The sequence below is a fragment of the Aptenodytes patagonicus genome, chromosome 2 (genome assembly GCF_965638725.1).
Source record: "Aptenodytes patagonicus chromosome 2, bAptPat1.pri.cur, whole genome shotgun sequence".
Classification (NCBI taxonomy): Eukaryota; Metazoa; Chordata; class Aves; order Sphenisciformes; family Spheniscidae; genus Aptenodytes; species Aptenodytes patagonicus.
Genome location: NC_134950.1, coordinates 112,705,320 through 112,720,796, shown reverse-complemented (window position 1 = coordinate 112,720,796; position 15,477 = coordinate 112,705,320). Strand labels below are relative to the sequence as shown.

Here is a 15,477-nt window from a genome sequence, read left to right as displayed (position 1 = left end):
TTTTTTTTTTAATAATGTGATACTCTAAGAGAAGTAGTGAGGAAAAGAGAGTAACTCTGATTAGAGAATCAGAGTAACTCATGTGGGAAGGGTTCTCAGGAGACCTCCAGTCCAACCTCCTGCTCAGAGCAGGGTCAGCCATGAGGTCAGACCGGGTTGCTCAGGGCTTTAATCAGTTAGGTCTTGGGAAAACTCCAAGGAAGAAGTTGGCACAACCTCTCCAGGCAACGTGCTCTGCTACCTGGCTGTCCTCAGGGTGGATAAGTTTTTCCACATACCAAGTCAGAACCTCTTTTTGTTTCAGTTTACATCTGTAGTCTGTTGTCTTCCCACCCTGCACCACTGGGAAGATCCTGGCTCCATCTTCTTAGTAACCTTCTCCTGGGTACTGGTAGGCTGCTCTTGAGTCCCTCTGAAGCCATTTCTTCCCTAGGCTGAACAAGCCCAAGTCCCTCAACCTCTCCTCATAGGCCAAGTGCCTCAGCCCCTGACCATCTTGGTGGCCCTTTGCTGAGCTCACTCCAGTTTATCAATTTCATTCTTTTTACAGGGGATGGCAAAACCAAATGTGGTCCAACAAGTGCTCAGTGAAAGGTGGTAGTTACTTTCCTTGATCCACTGGCTAGGCTTCTGTTGACACAGTCCAGGATGCTGTTGGCCTTTATTGCTTTCATGGCACACAGCTGGCTCATGTTCAGCTTGCTGTCTGCCATGACCCCTAGGGCCTTTTCAGCAGAGCTGCTCCACAGCCAGCAAGGTGTTCATCCTTCCCACAGGCAAGACTTTGCATTTGGTTTTGTTCAATTTCATGAGGTTCCTGTCAGGCCATTCCTCCAACCAGTCTAGATCTTTGAGTGGCATCCCTGCCCTTGAGCTCATTGACTGATCCCCCGTTTGGTGCCACCTCCAAACTTGGTGAGAGTACTCAATCACCAATTTCAGCAACACACTTGTCAGCAGGACAGGTCCAGACCTCTGTGGTACTACCAGCGATTACTTCATGCTCTCTGAGGGAGAGTGTGACCCATTGACCACTGTCCTCTGAGCCCCACCATCTAACCAGGTTTGTCCGCCTGACCGGACTGTAATGTCCGAACTTGGGTACAAGAATATTGTGCAAGACAGTGTGGAAAGCCTTGCTGAAGTTGAGGTAAATGACATCTGCTGCTCTCTGGCTTGTCCACAGATACCATCCACTGCCAGTGCAGCAGTAGAAACTCTTCTTGCTGCACTTGGTGTCCCTTGGAAGTATCAGTTGTAGGTGAGGTTTGGCTTTCTTAACATCACACCTACTTGTGTACGTGATGACTTCTAAACTCCTCCTTGGTAGCTTGTACCTGCTTCCACCTCCTGAATGACTTTTTCCATTGGAGCTCAGCCATGGGTTCCCTATATAAATATATTTTGACTGGTCACTGTTGTGCTACTAGGTGAAAGACCTCCAGAAAGAAACATGGAAACTTTCTCTGGAAGAAAATGTTACCATTGTTGCTGGCAAATATGTGAAGAACAGAAGAAACATGGGGGGGTGCCATCTTGTAACTTCTTATAATTCTTGTTATCTGAAGCAGGACCTGAATTAATGTTAAAAGCACGTGCAGATGGAAGTGCTGTATTTTTAGGCTAATATGTTTCTGCCGGAGGAAGTAGTTTACTGCATACAGCAGACAGCTGCACATGTACACATTTATTTTATGTTGATTAATTCTGTTTAATTTTTCATTTAGAATTAGTATAAGAACATGAATGTAAACCTAAAAAAGCAATGTTTGCTAATATTCTTCATGTTTTAAAACATATTCCTGCCCTACATGGGAACAGTCGATTCTTTCTCTTATTTTGGAGGAGAATGCTGATTGTATTCTGTTTGTGGTTTTTCATGGTTTTTTAAATAAATTTCTTGTGCATTTCCACACACTTCTCTTCCTTTTCAGATTAAATTTTATTGTATTTATCACACAGTCGTATTCATCTGGGTTTTGAATGTAAGCCCTTATGTGCTTGGTGGTCAGTCTATAATAATATTGTGCATTACCAAGAACCTACAAAATGTTCCAGATGAAAACAATAAAAAAGTGATTTTTTTTTTTTTTTTTTTCCTCTCACTGTTATTCAGATAGCTTAGAGAGCACTTCTTCCATCAATGCGTGTACAAGAGGCTGGGAAACCCCCCCAGCCTAGACACAGGGCATGTTGCATGATGGGAGCTACTTTCTGTGCTCCACATCCTGTTATGTTTACTGCTTTTAATTAAGTTGGCTTTCCTGATGATACACTTAGCTTTCCCATTGCAATTACAGCCGCATGAAGTGTCAGCAGGTGTGTGCTTAGGGCAGTAATCTAGCTGTTGATTTATTCTTCCATTTGATTTGAAGCCAGCATGGAGGAGGGAGAGGGAAGGCAGCGTAGTAGTTTTGCACGCTCCCAGGCACCTTGAATGGCTGGCACTGTGCAGAAACGGAGACCGGGATTCAGGCCAGGGCCACCAATTTAGCAGTGAGCAGCCACAGGGAGGGCCTCTTTGCATATGTAGTTCAACGCAAGAACGTAAGCGCGCAGTTTGTATTGTGAAGGAAGACAGCAGTAATTATCAGGCAATCTGTGTAAAAAAAAAAAAAAAAAAAAAAAAAAAGCAGCAACAAAACCCCACCACTATGGCTCAGTCCTCTGTGGCCTTAAACAAAGTTGTGATGTACAAAACATCACAGCTAGCTTCAATAGTCTGTGCCCTTAAGGTGGTATATTCTTTGCTTCAAATAAGGGACTAGATTCCCTTGACATTGATGGATCTGTTGAGGTTGTAGTCCTGATTGCTGTAATCACCCAGCCACTAGATGCCTTGCCAAGCACTTGAATTTGCTTCGATGGATCGGTTGTCCGATGCACAACCTGGGGAGAATTAGGTTATCAAATTAACAACGAACTCAACTTGCTAGGAGTGAGTCTTGAGGAGGGGAGAGGGATTTAATATCTCAGCCTTCACAGGCAACCAAGCAGGTGACTGACCTAATTTGAGATTTGAAGCTCTGAACGATTTTGGAGTTGGAGGCTGACCAGGCGTAGGCAGCCTATTCTGAGAAAGGAGGGGAAGGAGGAAAGGGGGGCAGTCTCTGTCTTCCGGTGGAGTATTCCTCTGAAACCAGACTCTGCTCTGGCTGAGGTGGAGGAGGGAACCCAGTCCCACCCCCCTCTCATTTCCAGAAGATGCGATAACCACAGTTGTGGCTTATCATGAGTTTTTCCTGTTGGGGCTGTTTGACTTGAAATATTCATCAGAGCATTAACCCTTCCGTGTCCCAGGCAAGAACCCTAATGTGAGGCTGACAAGCACTTTCTTCTGGCTTCCTGTCAGTGGGACACGAAGGCTTGTACCTGGTTTGAGCTCCAGTGGACAGCATCAAGGAGCACTTGACCCCCAAGTCATCTTGAAGCTTCTAACCCTTTCTGGATGGGGAGACCCTGAATTAAAATTTTGAAAGACTTGGTGGCACCTAACTGTTGGCCATTAGTACCTATGTCCTTCTCTGTGTATAATCCTGCACTGGCTTGGTGAAGAAAAAAAGATTTGCTATGCATTAAATGCTATGCATGTTAAATTCAGGCAGATAGCAAATTCATGGACACCCGTCGCCCCCTGCCAGCAGGTTGCTTATAGTCTCCCAAAGCAGCGAGTGGATGCAGTAGGACTGCTTGCCCACTGGGAGCAGCTTGAGATATGAAGAGCTAATCGTGTGTTTAATAAAGGGCCTGACGATTAACTAGAAGTCCTCATTCCTGTTTGTATAAGAAATTTACAATTCCACCTCCAGAAAATTAAAACTCATCATACAGGTTATCTATGGCTTACTTTTGCCAGAGCCTTAAGCTGTGCTGTTTCTCTGCTTTGTTCTGTGAAAGACAGGCCTGCAGCCTTTGTTGAAAAATGGCTATTTAAGGTACCGTATACTGCCACTGGGCAAAGCCCAAACCACAGCAATTCTTGCTAGGTTCTGCCAGGGGAGGAGCAGAGAAAATTTCTGGCCAGAAAGCCATGTGGTGAGACTTGCTGCCTTTACAGACAAGAAGAGTCCCTCTGTAGGGCGGCTTTCCTCTTGGGGTCTGAGAAGAGAGGGCTGGGGTTATGGCAAGCCGTTGGGTAGCAGAAGGGTTGTAGAAGGGTCGGTTTGATAGGAGCAGCTGAGCAAATACATCTCATCCCATCAGAAGTGGAGGAGGATTTACCATATTCTGCTGAGTTCTTGCACAGAGACGGTGTTTATAGGCTCTTCACCTAAAGAATAGCTGAGAAATAATCTTTTTTTCAGCTGTTGCCTGCTCTTGTTTTTCATGTCTGTGTGAAGGACAGGAGCCAAGTATCTTGTCTCATTGTAGGAGATTTTAGTTGTGTCAAAGCAGACAGGAATTGAATCTGAGCAAATATTGTTTCTGTCTCTGTTGTTTCTACTCTGTAGAAAAAATGACCTGACAGCCCCTTCCCTCCTTTTCGCCTTACGTTTTCTTATGTAGTTAAGGGCTGAGTGGTTTATCAAGTACCTGGGTAACTATATCCCTAGTGCTCTCCTGGGTACCAGCGGCAGTGTTTTACTCTCAAATACAGATGTACCACTGAGGTCACGGCTGCGTTCATCTATGAAGCAGTTATATTTGTTATATATACAGTTATATATTCGCCAAAATTAGACCTACATTTTACAAGGCACTGTTATTGCATGTGCTGAGGGATCACCTCTGCTATGTGTAAGAAAAGAAGAGAAATGCTTTTCGGTGCTGAGAACCTGTGACTGCAGGTAACTGTGGTGGAGTTGTGTCCCTGCTGAAAATTAGGCCGTGTACGCAGGCATGCCAAGGAGACACAACCAGCTCTAAGACCAAGGCTGGAAGGCAGATGTTGCCTATCACTCTGCTCCACTAGCCAAAGACCTTGCCTGTGTTACTGCTCCTCAAGCATTTAAGTGAGTGCCAGTGGAGGGATGTGGCCTTTGCGTTTCTTTCTGGAGAGAGATTAAACCACTTTGGGACTCAGAAATAGTTACTTAGGTGGGACTCCTGAGTGCAGAGTTGGACTCTGTTTTGATTTCCATGTTCAGTGGGCTGCTGTAGCAAAATGGATTCCTTGGAATAACCTCTCCACCATGCTTGTAGTGTTAAGCTCCTGCACTTGTCTGGTGGTCTTCCCCATGTATGCAGTCAATAACCTGGGTCTTTCTTTACATAGCAGTACAGGCAATGACTTTGCTCTGAAAATTGCTTTTTTATTGAAAGATGGAAATGTGCATACAGAATGGTCTGAAATGAATTAATCAATGGTGAAATAAACTTGGTAGAAAAATAACTCCCTCGCTTTCAGTTACTTGGTACACCTTCTGTTGATCCTCTTCCTCATTCCTCATCCTTCAGGTCTAATTCTGAGTCTTGTGGCAGTGCAGTCCTGTTGAACTCAGTGGCACTACTCCACATTCATAGCACAGCCGAGACTGAGCTTCATCAGAATCGTTTCTGCCAGTCACTTTGTGGTGGTCGCCTGCTTTGTTTTTCTTTTTATTCATGGCTCGTTTGATTTTTTTTTTCCCCCTCTGTTCAGCATCACTGTATCCTGGCAGCTGAGTTCCAAGCAGATTAAATCTTTCTTCTTTTTCTTTTTTTTTTTTTTTTAAACTTTTTTATCCTAGAACAAGTAGATACATATGCACACTTCAGCCGTCTGCCTTCATCTGTTCAATGGTAGCAGACCTGAGCCTTCTGGCTTTGAGGGCTCAGCATTGAGTCTGCCTGGAGGTGACCCAGTCTTCAGTGGTCCATCCCTTCCAGTTCTTGTGAGCACTTGTGGTTCTCCTGGTCTTTTGCCTGTGCCAGTATTAGGACCATAGCTGGGACTTCCTTAGCTTCATCTGATGCTACTAGCCAACCCCCCAAAATCTTTCTCTTCTGTTCTTAGTTTTGGTCTGTCGCTACACCCTCCTTTACTGAACTTCCTGGCTCCCTTTTGTTCCCCCCCCTTAAAAAACTGCCAGTGCTTCTTGTATTCCATTGAATCCCAGTTTGCTTCATAGACTTTATATGCATGCAGTAATCATTTAACCTCTCACTGGCATGCAGCCTTTTTTGGAATTAAAGTCATGCTTGTCTACAGGACACTGGTTAGAAATCATGCAGTTTACTGTATCTGGTTGTTGTGGGGGTTTTGTGGTTTTCTTTCACCCTCCCATCCTCTGTCCCTCTGTCTGCAGTAGGGTTTCTGCCACTACATGTGGATTAACTTTTTATGTTTTGTTTTACTCTTCCAAAAGACATTGCTAATCAAACATCTTCCACGTTAAATCAGGCTTTGGCACATACGATGCAAACAGTCTAGAGAGGAAACCTAAGAACACTACAGCGTGCATTTCAAAGGGATGGTGTTGATGGGGAATACCCATGTTGGGTGAGGACAGGGAATGCTGTCAGACCACTGTGGCTATACAGTCTGCTGAAGACTGTAATCCTTGCTTTACCTCTTTAATTTCTCCAGTTTTCAGCAAGTGCCAATCAGGGAATTATTTTTAGATGCAGTTCTTTCCTGCGGCAGCTCTGCTAAGAAGAGACTTGTTCAGCTGTGTAGATGCAGGTATAAATGGAAAAGAGCTTCTGGACCATTTCATTGAGCAGTTATTATCCACAGAACACATGCAAGTATGGGGTTTGTTTGTGGGGTTTGGGTCATACCGTATACCCTTATGTGAAACTATGTGCTTTGCTTTTCCATTAAGGAAGGAAGTTCAGCATCATGATTTAAGTGCGAACCCAGACAAAAAGCTTGTTGCTGTGATCTGACATGCGGTGTAACTGATCTCTGACACAGCAGTTCCTTGGTGTGCTAGCAGTACAAGTCTTTGGACATGCAGATGCATTCATTTCACTCTACTGAATTATGAATGAAAAGATGTACTTTCTAAATCATAAATCACATTGCAGACAGTTTTCAAAAGAGAGACCGTATGCTTGGTGAAGTTGCAGATTAGCAAAGTAACTAATGAATCATGTCTTATCCTACATAATAGGTTAAATTTTGATCTATGAAACAAGCATTGCCCTAGGGAAATACAGTTCTCGGGATCATCATTGATGTGTGAAAGAGGGAAATCGGTTTTAGAAATGTCTTCTGTAGGAGATGGGCTCAGTCCAGTTCAGATCAATAGTAAGGCTCGTTCTTCTTCAACTGGCATTGGGCACAACCAGTCCTTCGCTGTTAAGCAAAGCCAAAGCAGAAGTGTAATTTAAAGGATATGCATATCAATTCAGTACATAGATGTGTGTGCTTAATTGTTTTTTCTGAACCAGGGTCTTAATTCTGCTGGGATTTGCTGTCAGGCAATAAGAGATAGTACATCAAAGACTGATTATACTTAAGCTTTTATGTTACTCCATTAATAAGCTGATTTTATTGTTGCCTTTTGCCTGCTAATAAATATGGCTTTTGTAAGTAAGTTAATTTTCTTGTAATTGGGATTGATGTTGGCAGAAGTTGTGTTGTTTTTTCGTAGCACATTGAATCAAGAACAAGAGATCAGCAGAGCTTCTGCGGTACCCCGATGGCAGTATCAGCAAATGGGCTGTTTGTTCTTCCAGTCGTCTTTGGCGCTGCTGGGGAATACAAACAGCAGGTTGTTATCATGGTATCATCCTTGATTCCAGACTCCTACATACGGGTACTTGTGTCCATACTTGCAGACAGGCAAAATCAAGCGCCCATTTGGTTTTATGGGTAAAAAGTGAAAGGGTTACTAGCGTCAGATCTCAAAGGGATTTCCCTCCAATCCATGATACTGATTTAGCTTCACAGATCCACCCAGCAAATGCAGTGCTTAGCCTTGGATGAGTTGCCTTGGAAAGCTTACTGGCTGTTGTAGAATGGAGCTTCTCTAAACACAGCCGTAGTGAGAAACTCCTCCAGCCTTTGCATCATCATTTTCAGCTGTTTGAAATGTGCAATCATCCATGTAGGAGACGAAACTTCTCTTTGGTGGCCTGTTTGTTTGCCATTCAGTGGTCTCAGGAGCTTCATAAACATTCAGCAGTTGAGCCTTACTGTCTTCCAGTGGGTACTTTAGTCCTCTTTTGCAGGAAGAAAAGCTAAGCCACTGAGGCTTAAAAAATGGTGCTGACTTGCAGGCTAGACAATTTGGAGATTAAAAATAAAAAGTAAATTCAGGTACTGTGCTCACCTTACAGATGCTGTTTTAATTTTGGTGGTTTGAATGACCATAATTATATATTTTAAAATAGCCTTTTCCCATCTCTTCTGGCTCTGGAGAAAACAGATGCAAAAGAAGTGAGGCAAATGTGGGCGTGAGGGAGGCGTACGGGCAGCCTCCCTGGGCTCTCTGTTTTAGTTTAACTTTTAATACAAGTTCAGCTCTTGGGGCTTGATCTGGAAAATGGCTTTGGGACCAGAGGCCTGCCTGGCGCATTCGCTCCCCGTCCTGCTTGTGGTCAGGTGTAGGTGTCTGGGCTGACAGAGCCAGCATGTAGAGGCAGAGATAAAGACTGCTCACATCTCTAAAATCCTTCTACAATTTGGCCTTACTTGCTTCAAGAAAGGCTACAAGAGGGCAGTCCCCCAGTGATGTTGGGAACTCGTGAGTGTGGCTCTTTCTTCTAAAACATGGAGCAGCAGGAATGGGTGGGAAGCTTTTTTATTTGCTAGCACAGGTTGCCTGCAAAGGAAGGGATTGACATTCATTTGCCACCTCCACCTCCTTCCTTCTAGATTTACGGGCTCTGTTTCCTGGCCCTGGCTCTGCTTTTCTGGCCTGACAAGCCTTAAAAAGTCCTTGCTGTGCAGCATCAGCGAAAGGAGCAAGTGCCCATCAACACGGATGAGGCGCTCCAACCACGAGTGTGTTAAAGAGCAAAAAGGGTACCATGGCCACTGTTTTAACACAAGGCAGCGGCTGCCACCCCATTTTGTAAGGGGTCTGATCCTGTCCATGCATTTAATGTATGTCTTGAAAGCTCCTGTTGGGTTGATCCACTTGGGGAGCATGGAGGGATGCTTAATTTCTTGGTTCCAATGGGGCTGAAGTTAATGCTAAGTTTTGTCAGTAGTTTTGTGAGATCTGGTAGCTTTGAGTAGGAGCAGTTGTTAGGGTCCTGGTAAGCTTTAAAGAAGAAAGGTTGGAGATTGGGATGCTTTCAGGTTCAGGGATGGCAAAATGGGTGTTTTGTCTTTTGGCATGAGCAACTTAACTCTGCTTGAGTCTCAGACCAGGTGCCTGAGTATATTAATGGACCTTGCCGTGCTGATCATGTCAGGTCCTCCAGCTTGCTTAAATAAATCCTGCCTACTTGTCATCAGAAGAGCGTGTAACTGTTTTCACTTGCAAAACAACTGATTATGTATCCATAGAGCATCCTCCTCTGGCCCCAATTAGAGGCTGAAGCCTATGTGACTTGACATATTTTGTGAGTGAAGGTTTGTTAATTGAGCATGTAAGTGTGTAATTGTCTGTACAATTACCCAATTGATTTTTCTTTTAGCTTTACCTACAAATATGGGAGCACAGTCATGCAGTTGGGCAAATTTTCCAAAACCAGATGCTTAATTAAATCTGTGCATTGAGCATACAGGTGTGAACACCCTTAAAAAGATTGATCCAGTTGTGGTAACCTTCTCTTTTCTTTTGGCACGTGGATATGCTAATCTGAATGTTTTCATCCGAGTCTGTCACATACCATAGTTTCTGTGTTACCTCTGTCCTTTTTCCTACTAAATATGTTTCATTGGTGTGGAAAATGGCAGTTACCATAGAAATTGTTCAGAGCTAGCTGTTAATGTATGTGCTAGCTTTTAGTGAAGTGGTACCTTGTGCTTACAGTGGTTGTTGCTATAATACCTTTAAAACAGTTCTATTCCATATGAAATACTAATTTTAAATGGGGGCGGTTAGAGGAAAGCCTACTTAAATAATGGGAGTTGTTGGCAGTTGCAGTCCAGTGCAACTTCTGAGAATCAAAAAAATGCCGTTCAATTTGCAAATAACGGTACGCTTGAAGTTTTCTCTGCCCTCGGTGGTTTCTCTGTTTGGAAGCTGCCGATTTGCAAAGAATGAGTGATCTGGCAGTTTTGACCTTGCAGTTCTTGTTTGGTGCAGTGAATAAAACCCCAAATGGCTCATGTTTGAGGTCTGCAGTGTTCATTTACTGTGAAAGAAAATACAGTAATACTGCTTTTCTTTATAACGTGTCCTTTTATATGGACTTAAACACTACGTTCAGTCTTTTTGAGGTGGCTTTAAAAGAAGTATATAGGAAGGTAGTTTCAATAACATGCAACAAGTTCCTGAATAGTGATAGAGCTGCGCCATGGATGTGTACGTGTGATTGACAACTTTATCCAGCCAAGGGTAGTCTGTTCTTATTTATAGACCCACAGAATGGTTTGGGTTGGAAAGGTCCTTCAAAGATCATCTAGTCCAACCTCGCTGCCATGGGCGGGGACATCTTTCACTAGATCAGGTTGCTCAAAGCCCCATCCAGCCTGACCTTGGACACTTCCAGGAGGCTTTGCCTCCCAGGCTCATGGCGATGTCGTAAATAATGCCTCAAGCAGGGGTGCGAACAGCGGCAGAGTTGGGGATGCCATTTTAATCTGAGTGACAACCACTCCCCTAATGCCCTTTTCTCTTTATTTCTCTGCAGATGTCGCTCCTATGAGGATTGCTGTGGTTCAAGATGCTGTGTAAGAGCTCTCTCTATCCAGCGACTATGGTATTTTTGGTAGGTCAGGGCATTTGGGAATTTTATGTTTGTCCTGTTCTTGTCTTGTTTGTAGGACTTGTTTGTAAATCAGGGTATTGCCAGCCCTAGTATTTTAAAGTAAAGTAGGTACAAGTATGCAGTAGTGTATATGTGTACATATAAGTGCAAGGACTTTGGTTTTTTGCTTATAAAATTCTCCCGATGTAGTGAGAAAACACTGGAAAAGCAGGTTACTTGTGCCAGGTTGACCTTTCCTGCTTCTGCATCCTCCTGGGTGGGACCAGGCAGCGGTCCCACTTTCATCCAAAATTGCTGAATTCCTTATGCCTGTCCCAGCTACTACCAAGCAGCAGCGTTTGTCCGTTTTTGTTGGGCACTCAGTTTTAAAAGAGGATTGTATAAGGAGGATTGTGCATTTAGGCAGGGTTTAAGACATTCTTGCCAGCCGAATTGAGGCTTCAATTAAAAAGGAAGAGAAGTACATTTATGACTATGAGGATTTCACTGGAGATGACAGCAAGGGAAAAGAAGGCAGAAAGATTTGAGCTTGTGAAACCCGCAGCTCAGTAATCTGGATAAAGCTTAAACTAATCACTGTTATATGCATAATGAAAAAACAAGGTAAATTCGGTTTGGAGAGGAATTTAAGAAAGCACCTGAATAAAACCTTCTCATTACAGTAGAGAGAACGCAAAAGCTCTTCTAGAAAACCTGATTTCAGGCATTTTTATGTAGAATTTGAAGACTGCTTAAAAAAAAAGCCTTCAAAATTGAAACAAATAAACACTGAAAACCAGAAGCCTGATATGTACTATAATACAGAGATTTCCCGAAGCTGACTGTGGGATTTCAGTGTGCAATCCTTACTGATATAACTGAGGAGCTCTGCATCTCAGTCCCTGGGGTGACGTTGTAAATCTCTGTTTTTCTGTTCAGAACAAATCCCTTGCAGGAACGCTGCCAAAAGGGAATGTATTAATCTTGGCTCAGGGAAACAGGACCTCTTTCTGCTCTCGTTTCTACCATAGAAACAAGAACAGAATTTGACCCTTTGCATGAAATACCTCTCGCTGCCATCCAGTGTCACACTCTTCCTCTCGGGCACCTGGGAATGCTCCGGAGGAGATAAGCATGGTGTGTAGGCTTGCCTCTGGCCAGCTTCAGTGGCCTCTGGCCAACTTCCATCCCTTCCAAAAGAACAGAGTTGTCATTGTCTTCCAGTAAAGGCCCCTGAAATGAGATGGCAATTACAGGCAGAAGAACCATTTGGGTTTACGGGAGCTTGCATCAGTCACTAGCATGTCTGATAACTAATCAAGGAAACACAGTGAAAGCCACTGTCTGAAAAACAAAATCTGACATGCCCTTGCTGCATGTGCCTGTTTCTACAGCACCAGGGCAAGGGAATGATGAGGACAGTTTAGTCAGGTCGGGAAAAGGAGCTGAGAGGAGAACTGAAGCAAAATGATGTTCTTTTCCTTGAGCATGTATATCCTGTCTAGGAAGCACAAAGCAAACCTTGTCATCTTCAGTGCTGAACGCTTCAGTCTTCTGGCTTGAGCTTAAATGCCAGCTACCATATTTCCCATGGGAGACGAAATTAGTGTTGAGTAATCCAAGAACATCTAAGAATCTTCTTTTAAGGGCAACTGCAGGATAGTATTCCTCTTTGTCCCCCACAAACCTGGCCAGCCTCGATGCTGTAAGCATGAGGCTTGTGTCCAAGATAGGCAGTTTGAAACTGTACCAACCCGGAATTTCAGTTCAGCATCCCAGTGGCAAAGGTCAGGTATGAACCTGAACGTTCCAAAAGTTCAAGGGCGTTTTAGTTTCAGATTTGTATTTTACATGCCAGAAAACATCAGACAATAGTACTAACCACTAAAGATGTCCGTAATACATCCATAAGTGCCCCATGAGTGCTACCTGAAATGACATAGACCTGCTCTCAAGAGACAACATATTTAAGAAACCCCGATAAAAGTCGTAGGCTGATGATTGGTAGGTGATACTCTTGTTTCTCTCAGCGAACAGTCTGAGTCTGAGAGCTGCCTGAATGCAGGTGGGTTTTGACTTCCCTCTTCTCTTTGCCTAGGTTCCTTTTGATGATGGGAGTTTTGTTCTGTTGCGGAGCTGGTTTCTTTATCCGAAGGCGAATGTACCCTCCTCCACTAGTAGAAGAACCTACTTTTAACGTGTCTTACACCAGACAACCAGTCAACACTGCATCAGGTCAGAGACTGCTCATTAAACAAATTTCACTAATTTCTTACATTTGTCAAGGCATTTAAAAAGGGTGGGTTTGGGGGTTTTGTTCGGTTTTTGGAAACTGTGGGATTTGGACAAGGGAGTGCACTGCACTGCACAGCCACCTCCTGTGATGAGTGAAGTCGTCTGCCTTTCAAACAGCATAATTCAGCTGCAGTGTACAGAAGCGTTTTTGAAACCCAGGATGACAGGACTTTCAGTTCCCTTCTGTTGTAGTAATATATTACTATATTTTATATATAGTAATATTAGTAATATAAAATTTAGTAATATAAAATATTCCCTAATATTTTTACATCTGTGTGTCCATGCATGGAAGTTCTCACTTTGCAGCGTAAGACAAAATGATAGGTATCCAAAATGAACAGTGACATGAAGAGAGAGTTTTAAATATAATTGATAACATCTGGCAGAGGTGAAGAAAAGCCTAACATTTTTCTTCCACGGTCTGCCTATCTTGCAAGTCTTCCCTTTTTGATTTGCCTTCTATGCTCTGTGCTACAGTTTTTCTGCAGCAAAGTGGTCCTTCTCCCCTTGTTAGACTGATTGCTCTCTCTCTGGTCACTAATGGCTGTGAGCATCCGGAGGATCTACCTAGTGATGGCTCCTCTGGCAATACTGCTTTCTAAGTTTGTTTTTTCTTCCCCTCTGGCTGTTAGATAGTCCCAGTTAGGAGAATCCTGCAAAATAAGACTCACCTGTAAACAGAAGGTATTTGTGCCTATGGGAGCATTTTGAATCCAGCTGTCCCTAGTTGGAAGACCTCCTGCAGTGCTGAGATTATATCTGAGTGCGCGCTCAGGTGCTTGCCTCCTCTCTGCCTCAGCAAGGCCAAACTGAGACGTTTTTAACCACTCTCCAGATTGCATAAGCCAGTGCTGATTTGTGCCAGCGGAAGCACACACACACACATACGCAGGCACACTTGGTACACAGACACTTTTCCTCCCGGGCTGTCATTTTATTGCATGTTGTATTAGAGAGAGCTAAAGCCAGAGGATAATTACCTCTTCTGACAACTTTTTTTTTGAATTGGCAATTTGTTCTTGTTTCATACTGCCTTGGAAGTGGAAATACAGCCGAATGTTTTGTAATGAGAAGGGGGACCTCTCTGAAAATTTGGTGCCTCAAACCTCTCTATCAAAAATCTTCTGAACCATTATGTCTCTGTGCGATGCTGTGGCTGCATCAAGACAGCCTCCTTAGAAAAGTGTCCTAAACCCCCATCTAGCTAGCTGTGACTACGAGCGTTGTGCAGAGATGCAGCATTCAGGCTCTCTCCCCTGTCATGCCTGCTATTGCACACCTGCGCGCCTCGTGCAGACTTTGGAAATGCTTTTTCTTGCATCCTTAAGCACGTACCCATAGACGTGCATTTCTCCCCTCTCTCTCTCATAGGTCTAAATGGATAAAAAGATGTTACAGGCACAAACTAACATTTTATTCACCCTTTTTTTTTTTTTTTTTTTAAATCCTAAGGGGTTTTCTTAGGGCTTCCATTCTGCATCTTTTTTTCTGCTTGACTGAACAAGCATTTCCACAGAGAGTATTTGTTTTTCAACGGTGGGGAGGGAGCCAAACTAAATAAACCGTATTTTTAAGCCTGAAAAATAATCTCAAGATTATGTGAACAGGGAGCATCTTTGGCTGGATTGGCGAATACCGGATTTAATTTTAGAGCATGGTTTTAGTTTTTCATGGAACGCAAATTGTGGGCAAATATAAAATAAGCACAAGCCCTTCGGTGACCTGCTTATGCCACCTGCTTCCAGACTGTTATTACTGTTTCTTAAAGCTTTGGGCTCTGAGCTAACCCCACCAAAATTTTTTTTTTCTACTTTTTCTACTATTCTAGGAATATTCAACAGCAAAAGCAATGGGAATTACTAGTCAACCAAGTTCACATTTTCCTCTAGCTCCTCTTCCAGATTTGGTTGAGGTGGAGCCCCTGAAACGGGGCTCCTTGCCCATCTCCCTCCTCCCCTGTGGTGGTAACGGCAGCATCTTCTGCCATCCCAGCAGCAGCCTGGAGGTGGGAGTGCTTTTTCTGTGGGCCTGACTAGGAAAATGGATTGAACACCTCACCTACAAACAGCAGTTTGCAGACCTGGTGGTGTCTTTCTCTTTAGGTCTGGCCTACATAGCCCCAAACTGGCAGTTCAGGTGCTAGAAAAGGTCTGGTCCCTTTGTAGGCACTTAAATACTTACTGAGCTGATCCCACAAGGAAGTTGATATTCAGATGTTGTTTTCTGGTGGGTTTAATGAACTGAAAAAATATCTCAGAAGATTGGTGTCCACACTTGCCCCCCACCCGGTTCAATAATAATACACGGAAGTTTTAATGAAAACAGTTGTTTTCCTAAGGAGCAAGATGCAGTGAGCTACCTCAACCTCTCCCATTTCCCCCTGCAGATGGAAACTGCAGAAATGCAGAGCTGGGCAGGATTTAACTTTAAAACAAAAATGCTTAA

At 43.6% G+C, this 15,477-nt stretch overlaps 1 protein-coding gene across 2 annotated transcripts in view; it reads left to right on the top strand.

Annotated features, from left to right (window-relative positions):
- The window catches only part of VOPP1 (VOPP1 WW domain binding protein), a 124,946-nt gene that overhangs the window by 105,039 nt on the left and 4,430 nt on the right, over positions 1-15,477 (top strand). For both annotated transcript variants that reach the window (XM_076330759.1, XM_076330758.1), the window contains exons 3-4: positions 10,678-10,755; positions 12,833-12,969. In XM_076330759.1, the coding sequence (XP_076186874.1) occupies positions 10,678-10,755; positions 12,833-12,969 (215 nt within the window). The remainder of the gene's footprint in view (positions 1-10,677; positions 10,756-12,832; positions 12,970-15,477) is intronic.